This window comes from Oncorhynchus tshawytscha, linkage group LG21, assembly GCF_018296145.1.
Source record: "Oncorhynchus tshawytscha isolate Ot180627B linkage group LG21, Otsh_v2.0, whole genome shotgun sequence".
Taxonomy (NCBI): Eukaryota; Metazoa; Chordata; class Actinopteri; order Salmoniformes; family Salmonidae; genus Oncorhynchus; species Oncorhynchus tshawytscha.
Genome location: NC_056449.1, coordinates 33558738 through 33569013, shown reverse-complemented (window position 1 = coordinate 33569013; position 10276 = coordinate 33558738). Strand labels below are relative to the sequence as shown.

General features: G+C 47.2%; 1 protein-coding gene across 3 annotated transcripts; it reads right to left on the bottom strand.

The window, feature by feature from the left end:
• Nucleotides 1–2282: 2282 nt before the first annotated feature.
• Nucleotides 2283–9953, bottom strand: prps1b (phosphoribosyl pyrophosphate synthetase 1B). Of its 3 annotated transcripts, XM_042303358.1 has the most exons (8): nucleotides 9875–9953; nucleotides 9606–9779; nucleotides 8889–9078; nucleotides 7905–8003; nucleotides 4276–4400; nucleotides 3756–3929; nucleotides 3286–3445; nucleotides 2283–2769 (listed from the first exon to the last, which is right to left on the bottom strand). In XM_042303358.1, exons 2-8 carry the CDS (start codon nucleotides 9725–9727, stop codon nucleotides 2677–2679), a joined length of 963 nt encoding a protein of 320 aa, XP_042159292.1. In that variant the 5' UTR covers nucleotides 9728–9779; nucleotides 9875–9953; the 3' UTR covers nucleotides 2283–2676. The 3 variants fall into 3 exon arrangements, with proteins under 3 accessions (XP_042159292.1, XP_042159291.1, XP_042159293.1); XM_042303357.1 differs by having other exon boundaries at nucleotides 9606–9918; XM_042303359.1 differs by having other exon boundaries at nucleotides 2284–2769; nucleotides 8895–9078; nucleotides 9606–9918.
• Between the last annotated feature and the right edge of the window lie 323 nt (nucleotides 9954–10276).

Here is a 10276-nt window from a genome sequence, read left to right as displayed (position 1 = left end):
GATTCCCAATAGTCTTGTTTAGGTGAACAGGTGAGGGATGAGGTTGGAGTTATGTACCCATTCTCAAATTCCCAGACAGAGCTAGGGATGCAGATCATGAAGATCATGGAGGAGGCATTTATAAGTTAAAATCTTCAAGAATCAGTGGGCTATTTACCATTATGTCCAAAAATTAGAAGTACCAATCCTAGATTGCCCCTTTAAAAATACTTATGAATCACCCAGATGAACATCAGTGGCACTGTCAACTATAACTCATTCACACATTATGAGTCTCATCTTTCCACCGAATCAAAAAGAAAAACAAAATAAGAAAATACCTGAAGTCAGTCAGCATCCAACTGTCTCTCGCCCTCTTTTTGTAACAGAAGTATTGTAACAGCATTATTATGAACAACTGTTGGCATTAGGTGAGTTCACCCACTCACAATAAATAATCAACACTGACCTCTTTTGTACCTGATAGACATGTCCCATATGGCACCCTATTCCGCATGCAGTGCACTACTTTTGACCAGGGCCCATAGGGCACAAGTCAAAAGAAGTTCACTATGTAGGAAAAAGGTTCCATTTGGGATGCAAACACTGTTTACGGGTGAGAGAGGGACTCAAAATGAACATATCATTATTAATAATCATTCATCCTAATTATTATGTGGTTAGTTAGCAATAGCAGCAGAGCGATGCTAATATAATGGGGGTGTTTCTCCCGGTTGGGGTCAATTCAATTTAAACCTCAATTCAGAAAGTAAACCTAATTCCAAATCCAATTCCACATTTTCCTGATTGAAAAGAATTGGAATGTCAGTATTAGAGGTCGACCGATAAATCGGAGACGATTTGAAGTTTTCATAACAATCGGAAATCGGTATTTTTGGGCGGCGTTTTTTTTTTTTTACACCTTTATTTAATCTTTATTTAACTAGGCAAGTCCGTTAAGAACATATTCTTATTTTCAATGACGGCCTAGGAGGCAGAACGACAGATTTTTAACCTTGTCAGCTCGGGCGATACAATCTTGCAACCTTACAGTTAACTAGTCCAATGCTCTAACACCTGATTACACTGCAGTCCACGAAGAGCCTGCCTGTTAGCGAATGCAGTAAGCTAAGGTAAGTTGCTAGCTAGCATTAAACTTATCTTATAAAAAAAAACAATCAATCAATGATTGTCATTGCTCCAATGTGTACTTAACCATAAACATCAATGCCTTTCTTAAAATCAATACACAAGTATATATTTTTAAACCTGCATATTTAGCTAAAAGAAATCCAGGTTAGCAGGCAACATTAACCAGGTGAAATTGTGTCATTTCTCTAGCGTTCATTGCACGCAGTCAGGGTATATGCAACAGTTTGGTCCGCATGGCTCTTTGCGAACTAAATTGCCAGAATTTTACGTAATTATGACATAACATTGAAGGTTGTGCAATGTAACAGGAATATTTAGACTCATGGATGCCACCCGTTAGATAAAATACGGAATGGAATAAACGTTTTGTTTTCTAGGTGATAGTTTCCGGATTAGTCAAAGGTATATGGTTTAGAGAGAGATAGTCGACGCGTTATAATTCCTGTAATAACTTGCGGCTGAACTTGAAAGGGGTTCCTTCGTTATTTTACCGTTCATGTCTTCCATAGAGAATGTCTTGATCTACTTCAAATAAGGTCTGTGTTTCGTGCAGACTTAAACCGCCTCTGTGTTTTGATACCCCTGTAAATCACACTAGGATAAGGTAACGTTTGTCAACATATTTTCAGAAATCCACCCTACAATTTTTTTTTATCTTCGCTTAAATTTAGCCAATATTGATCAGTTACCTTGTCCTATACATATCTACACAGTTATAAAATTGGCACGGTGGTGTGAGCCTACATGAAACAGACCTTATTTAAGTGAACCTGAAAATATCCCATGGATTAAATGAAGGAACCGCTTTTCAGATGTTGCTAGGTGTCATGGGAATTATGACTCGCACTTTGGTTGTCAATTCTTACCATGTCCATTATTAAAATAGGATTTCCTGCATATAGAAATTACAGCTTCTGTTTTCAACATTCATCACAGCTAACTTAAACTCTATTTTTATTCAAACAGTTGAGAGTATTTGTCTCCTAAGCAGACTCTTCATTATCATTGTCACGTCAGAGCTGTGTGTGTGTGTATTTATGTATCAAGTTCAAATAAAAGTGTTCATTCAGTATTGTTGCAATTGTCATTATTACAAAAATGTGTGTGTATGATATATAGATACATAAAACATTTTTTTCCCCCTAATAAAATCGTCCGATTATCAGCCTTTTTTGTCCTCCAATAATCGGTATCGGCATTGAAAAATCATAATCGGTCGACCTCTAGTCAGTGTACTTCTTGAATTGACTGGAATTGAAATGGAATCGAGCCCAACACTGGTGTTTGTATAGGACATTCCCTCTCTTCCTCTTTCTGGTGTAACAGAACACTAGGGCTGGATTCTATTCAGCGATGAGAAACATTCCAGAATACTGGGCATAGAACTGAAGAGCCTACTCTGCTTTCCTTAGTCTACCTGAAAGACAATCATATCTGTTCCCCAAAGTCCCTATTCTGCATGAGATATGGCCATGTCTGTTCTGAATGTTCTGTTGTCCCCTACTGAACAGTGCCCCAGATGACTCAATGTGTGTGTGTGTGATGTTACAAGGGAACGTGGCTGAAGAGGTAGGAGACAGATTCTCCGTTGTGGGTCCTGCGGATGGCCTCAGCCAGGATCATAGAGATGTCAATCACCTAGAGGAGAAACAGATGGTGAATAACACATAATAAACTACGTTTAGGAAACATCCGTAAACATGTCAGACTATTTACCGTTGATGAACAGAAAGTGTGCTCTCTCATTTATAGAGTGAACTATTTGAATTATCTTAGCACAAACTTTTTAGGTGATATGATTATTCAAACTATTTGCCGTTGTCTTAGTTGTTAAACATCACAGTAGCAACAATTGAATTTCAGCTTAAATCACCGCAACATTATTGGACAATATGACAGTCTACTTATGTTAAGGTGAATGACCCTGATATAACCTCTGACCCCTGACCTGTATCTTAGGACAGTAATATAACATTTGACCCCTAACCTGTATCTAAGGACAGTGCTGTGACCCCTGACCTGTATCTTAGGACAGTAATATAACATTTGACCCCTAACCTGTATCTAAGGACAGTGCTGTGACCCATGACCTGTATCTTAGGACAGTAATATACCACCTGACCTGGATCTAAGGACAGTGCTGTGACCTCTGACCTGTATCTTAGGACAGGTCTTCATCTTCTCCTCCTGAGGGATAGTGTTGGTGACGACCACGGCCTCGAAGCAGGCGTTGTTGATGCGGGAGATGGCCGGGCCAGAGAAGATACCGTGGGTCAGGATGGCATACACCTTGGTAGCACCAGCTGAGATCAGCCTGAGGGTGGAGGGACAGTATCTCCTTAAGAAACTGTAGGACTATAGCGCCTTCCAACATTTACCTGTTTGAATACACTGATTTTTGCTACAAGGACTCTCATTTGGATGAAGGAGAAGTGAAATAGTGGTTGGTATTTCCACAGCTCTGTAATAAGAATGTCTTGACATCAAATCAGAGATCCATTTGAATGTACAGGATCATAATCCATGTTTGTTTTTGTGTGGTTAAGATTCAGCCCAGACACCCATTGCCTGGGCATAGATACGTGTCAAGGTTAGTAGAGGTCATAAGTTGAGACTTTACTTACTTGTCGGCCGCGTGACAGATAGTACCACAGGTGTCTGCCATGTCATCCACCAAGATGGCCACCCGGTCCGTGACGTCCCCGACCAGCACCATGCGATCCACCTCATTGGCCTTCTTTCTCTCTTTGTGGATCAGAGCAAAGTCCACATTGAGCCTGTCCGCTATGGAAGTCACTCTGTCACACAGAACACAGTGTTAAGAGGAAGCCAAGTCAGAGGCACAACAGATGGTCCACTGTAATCATATGACGATGTGTCAGTGTGAAGGAGCAGTTACACACGAACGTGTGAATCTAAAGTTAATTTCACCACAGATAAGGCAGAGTTAAAGAAAGATGTGGCTGCAAGGTAAAACCCGTAAAAGAGAGGTGATGTTCTTGAAGCAGTAGTCTAGCATGCACACAGTGGTTCCCATATTTACCAAGCACACCCCCTCTCCATCTTTCTCTGATTGGCCAAAAGAAGACATTTGATTAAAAGCCCCCAGACCAAAAGCTTTTTGACCACTCTGTCCTGCCTCACCTCTTCGCTCCCCCTGCGTCTGGAGAGACGATAGTGCAGGTCTTCCACTCTGCGATGTTCTCCTTGATCCACTTCAGTACAGCAGGCTCAGCATACAGGTTATCCACTGGGATGTCGAAGAAACCCTGGAGATACCAGACACACACAGACAGGAGTCAGAGGCTGCCATCTAGCGGTTTCACATCCCAGGAACCATCTCACCATTGTGCCCCTGAGCCAGTCACTTAACCCCTATAGAACTCCATGTGTTTGCTGATTGTGTCGTCTGTTGGATTGGAGGGAGCAAAAAAAGAATTTACATCACTATAGTCTGGCTGTTTGGTTTCTCTACTGCCAGACCCCAGTGTCCTACCTCCTCATGTCCTCTACTGCCAGACCCCAGTGTCCTCCCTCCTCATGTCCTCTACTGCCAGACCCCAGTGTCCTCCCTCCTAATGTCCTCTACTGCCAGACCCCAGTGTCCTCCCTCCTAATGTCCTCTACTGCCAGACCCCAGTGTCCTCCCTCCTCATGTCCTCTACTGCCAGACCCCAGTGTCCTCCCTCCTCATGTCCTCTACTGCCAGACCCCAGTGTCCTCCCTCCTCATGTCCTCTACTGCCAGACCCCAGTGTCCTCCCTCCTCATGTCCTCTACTGCCAGACCCCAGTGTCCTCCCTCCTCATGTCCTCTACTGCCAGACCCCAGTGTCCTCCCTCCTCATGTCCTCTACTGCCAGACCCCAGTGTCCTCCCTCCTCATGTCCTCTACTGCCAGACCCCAGTGTCCTCCCTCCTCATGTCCTCTACTGCCAGACCCCAGTGTCCTCCCTCCTCATGTCCTCTACTGCCAGACCCCAGTGTCCTCCCTCCTCATGTCCTCTACTGCCAGACCCCAGTGTCCTCCCTCCTCATGTCCTCTACTGCCAGACCCCAGTGTCCTCCCTCCTCATGTCCTCTACTGCCAGACCCCAGTGTCCTCCCTCCTCATGTCCTCTACTGCCAGACCCCAGTGTCCTCCCTCCTCATGTCCTCTACTGCCAGACCCCAGTGTCCTCCCTCCTCATGTCCTCTACTGCCAGACCCCAGTGTCCTCCCTCCTCATGTCCTCTACTGCCAGACCCCAGTGTCCTCCCTCCTCATGTCCTCTACTGCCAGACCCCAGTGTCCTCCCTCCTCATGTCCTCTACTGCCAGACCCCAGTGTCCTCCCTCCTCATGTCCTCTACTGCCAGACCCCAGTGTCCTCCCTCCTCATGTCCTCTACTGCCAGACAACAGTGTCCTCCCTCCTCATGTCCTCTACTGCCAGACCCCAGTGTCCTCCCTCCTCATGTCCTCTACTGCCAGACCCCAGTGTCCTCCCTCCTCATGTCCTCTACTGCCAGACCCCAGTGTCCTCCCTCCTCATGTCCTCTACTGCCAGACCCCAGTGTCCTCCCTCCTCATGTCCTCTACTGCCAGACCCCAGTGTCCTCCCTCCTCATGTCCTCTACTGCCAGACCCCAGTGTCCTCCCTCCTCATGTCCTCTACTGCCAGACCCCAGTGTCCTCCCTCCTCATGTCCTCTACTGCCAGACCCCAGTGTCCTCCCTCCTCATGTCCTCTACTGCCAGACCCCAGTGTCCTCCCTCCTCATGTCCTCTACTGCCAGACCCCAGTGTCCTCCCTCCTCATGTCCTCTACTGCCAGACCCCAGTGTCCTCCTCCTCATGTCCTCTACTGCCAGACCCCAGTGTCCTCCCTCCTCATGTCCTCTACTGCCAGACCCCAGTGTCCTCCCTCCTCATGTCCTCTACTGCCAGACCCCAGTGTCCTCCCTCCTTTACTGCCAGACCCCAGTGTCCTCCCTCCTCCTGACTATATGTCGACCGATTAATTAGGGCCGATTTCAAGTTTTAATAACAATCTGAAATCTGTATTTTTGGATGCCGATTTAGCCGATTGTTTTATTTTAATAACCCTTTATTTAATCTTTAACGAGGCAAGTCAATTAAGAACACATTCTTATTTTCCATGACGGCCTGGGAACAGTGGGTTAACTGCTTGGTTAGGGGCAGAACGACAGATTTTTACCTTGTCAGCTCAGGGATTCAATCTTGCAACCTTACGGTTAACTAGTCCAACGCTCTAACCACCTGCCCTACGAGGAGCCTGCCTGTTACGCGAATGCAGTAAGAAGCCAAGGTAAGTTGCTAGCTAGCATGAAACAAGCATTGAGCTGTTTATGACTTCAAGCCTATCAACTCCCGAGATTAGGCTGGTGTAACCGATGTGAAATGGCTAGCTAGTTAGCGGGGTGCGCGCTAATAGCGTTTCAAACATCACTCGCTCTGAGATTTGGAGTGGTTGCTTTTGTGGAGCGATGGGTAACGCTGCTTCGAGGGTGGCTGTTGTCGATGTGTTCCTGGTTCGAGCCCAGGGAGGAGTGAGGAGAGGGATGGAAGCTATACTGTTACACTGGCAAAACTAAAGTGCCTATAAGAACATCCAATAGTCAAAAGGTATATGAAATTGATGTATTATATTAAGTTAAAATAAGTGTTCATTCAGTATTGTTGTAATTGTCCCCCCTCATGTCCTCTACTGCCAGACCCCAGGGTCCTCCCTCCTCCCGACCTCTACTGCCAGACCCCAGTGTCCCCCCTCCTCAAGTCCTCTACTGCCAGACCCCAGTGTCCTCCCTCCTCATGTCCTCTACTGCCAGACCCCAGTGTCCTCCTCCTCATCTACTGCCAGACCCCAGTGTCCTCCCTCCTCATGTCCTCTACTGCCAGACCCCAGTGTCCTACCTCCTCCCGTCCTCTACTGCCAGACCCCAGTGTCCTACCTCCTCATGTCCTCTACTGCCAGACCCCAGTGTCCTATGTCTCTACTGCCAGACCCCAGTGTCCTCCCTCCTCATGTCCTCTACTGCCAGACCCCAGTGTCCTCCCTCCTCCCGCCAGACCCCAGTGTCCTCTCCTCACTGCCAGACCCCAGTGTCCTCCCTCCTCATGTCCTCTACTGCCAGACCCCAGTGTCCTCCCTCCTCCCGTCCTCTACTGCCAGACCCCAGTGTCCTCCCTCCTCATGTCCTCTACTGCCAGACCCCAGTGTCCTCCCTCCTCATGTCCTCTACTGCCAGACCCCAGTGTCCTCCCTCCTCATGTCCTCTACTGCCAGACCCCAGTGTCCTCCCTCCTCCCAGACCCCAGTGTCTACTCTGCCAGACCCCAGCCAGTCCTCCCTCCCTCCTCCTAACCTCTACTGCCAGACCCCAGTGTCCTCCCTCCTCCCAGACCCCAGTGTCCTCCCTCCTCTACTGCCAGACCTCCTTCCTCTACTGCCAGACCCCAGTGTCCTCCCTCCTCCCGAACTCTACTGCCAGACCCCAGTGTCCTCCCTCCTCCCGACCTCTACTGCCAGACCCCAGTGTCCTCCCTCCTCCCGACCTCTACTGCCAGACCCCAGTGTCCTCCCTCCTCCCGACCTCTACTGCCAGACCCCAGTGTCCTCCCTCCTCCCGACCTCTACTGCCAGACCCCAGGGTCCTCCTCCTCCCGACCTCTACTGCCCAGACCCCAGTGTCCTCCCTCCTCCCGACCTCTACTGCCAGACCCCAGTGTCCTCCCTCCTCTACTGCCAGACCCCAGTGTCCTCCCTCCTCCTAACCTGGATCTGTGAGGCGTGGAGGTCCATAGTGATGATGTGATCAGCCCCAGACACAGACAGCATGTTAGCCACCAGCTTGGCTGAGATGGGCGCTCGACTCTGCAAGGAAACACACACACACCTCATTTGTTCTACTCACATCACATGATATGAGTGGAGTCTTCCATCTTACAAATTGGTCCGTATTACATTTCCTTCCCAAAGCCACAAGGGGCAGCTGATAGGCTATTCTAAACCACAGTTACGTGTACAACTCAAAGTCAATATCAAACTACTCAGCTCCTTCAAGAAGCCCAAGAAAAGTGATACTGTACAAAAAGTTAATAACAGTATACTTTTGGCAGATACATAGTACATGCAATACATTATATTGGGAGGACTAGGACATGCACTGATATAAACCATGGAAGGAATGGAGGCAGGCAGGTGACGGTAACAATACAAACAGAAGACACAATGACTGTTCACTGCTCACTGCTCACTGCTCACTGTTCACTGCTCACTGTTCACTGCTCACTGCTCACTGTTCACTGCTCACTGCTCACTGTTCACTGCTCACTGTTCACTGTTCACTGCTCACTGCTCACTGTTCACTGCTCACTGCTCACTGTTCACTGCTCACTGCTCACTGTTCACTGCTCACTGCTCACTGTTCAACTTAAATCAGTGGAGAAATCAAAACAAAACCCAGGCATGCTCTCAGTCCCATCCATCTGCTGTGACTGCCTGCTGGAGTCCGTCCACACAGTCAGAGACAGCAACATGAGTGGTAAGATCACACTGGACGTTGATGGGGGTGTAATGGCAGGGTTGGGGTCAATTCAATTTCAATTCAGGAAGTACATTGAAATTCCAATGCTTTTGAATTAAAAACATTTGGAATTTGGTTTAATTTCTGAATTGACTGTAATTGAACCCAACTCTGGTGATGCGGTATAATGGTCGGCGGTGTGACAGTAGAGTAACTAGATGTCTGTCCCTCACCCCCACCTTGTCCTTCTTGTCCTGCCGTGCGTAGGGGAAGCAGGGGATGACGGCTGTGACCCGGGAGGCCGAGGCGATTTTACACGCATTGATCATAATCAGCAGCTCCATCAGATTATCATTGATCTCCCCACAGCCGCTCTGTACGATGTAGACATCCTCTCCACGGACACTCTCCCCGATCTCAACACTGTTATGGCCCAGGGGAGGATGGGGTAAACAACACTCTCTGCTAACACAGCACTAATGGTGAGGGATATTCATCATGAGACATTGAAAACACAGCCTACAGGTGTTTAGGGCTAGGGGACTTATAAGTGCAGTGACAAGATAATATTTCACAGTAGGCTAAATGCAGTGATAATTACTGTATGAGCAAAGAACAGCACAGAATGAGAAGTATACAGCTTGATGCATCCGTGTTACACAAGAAGTTACAATAAACAATTGTTTCACTTTTGCTAGCCTGTAGGGGTTGTCAGCTCTCCCAATATTCAGAAATGAGTTGAAATGTATGGGGAAGTGAAGTTCGCCCAATACGCAACAAACTGAGCGCCAAAATAAACTCCAGTTATGCGTGACTTAAACTACAAGTTCCAAGCACCTTTGCGAGGCAGCATCAAAAGCAGCACGCTAAACATAACGTTTCTTTAACATATTTCTCGAACATAAGATTTAAACAGATTAGCTTTCTATACATTAAAAGTTTACACTGACCATGTTTCTTGATTGCTGAATTTCTTGGTGACAACCTTGCCGAGTTCCATCCCAAGACGGTCAGCAATTTTGTGAGACAGTTCCCGATGCGAGCTACCGCTGAATATCTTAATGTTCGGCATTTTTGTATGTTCCAGGGCTTCGTTCTACGGAAGCTAGCTACAATGCTAGTAGCTGCAAATAAGTGATACACGATCTATTAGTTCTAGTGAACTGTTGGAAATCGATCGCTAGTCGATAGATATCATCAAGCTTGATGCGTTGCCTACCTTCCCACCATCGTTCCCTTCTTCACGCATGCGCCTTTTCCTGGTCGTCTTCTTCTTCTTCTTTGGGGTTAAACGGAGGTTGGCATCCAATATATTGCATTACCGCCCCCAACTGGGCTATAATATAGATCCATTAAACTTTGTGATACAAAATGGGAAAAGGAACAACAAACGAAACCTTCCAACTAACCCTTCACTGTTTAAAAATCCACTACCCCATTCCACTACTTTGACCCTATCTGCTCCTGTACCCAGCCAGCCAGCCCAGCCAGCCCGCCCAGCCAGCCGCACCATGCCAATGGCATGCCAACCACCAATCAAAACACCCTGTAACTCTTCTGAAGTCAAATCTCGTACACCCAAACACTTCTCTGCAGCTGCCACCACAACATCTATGTTCTG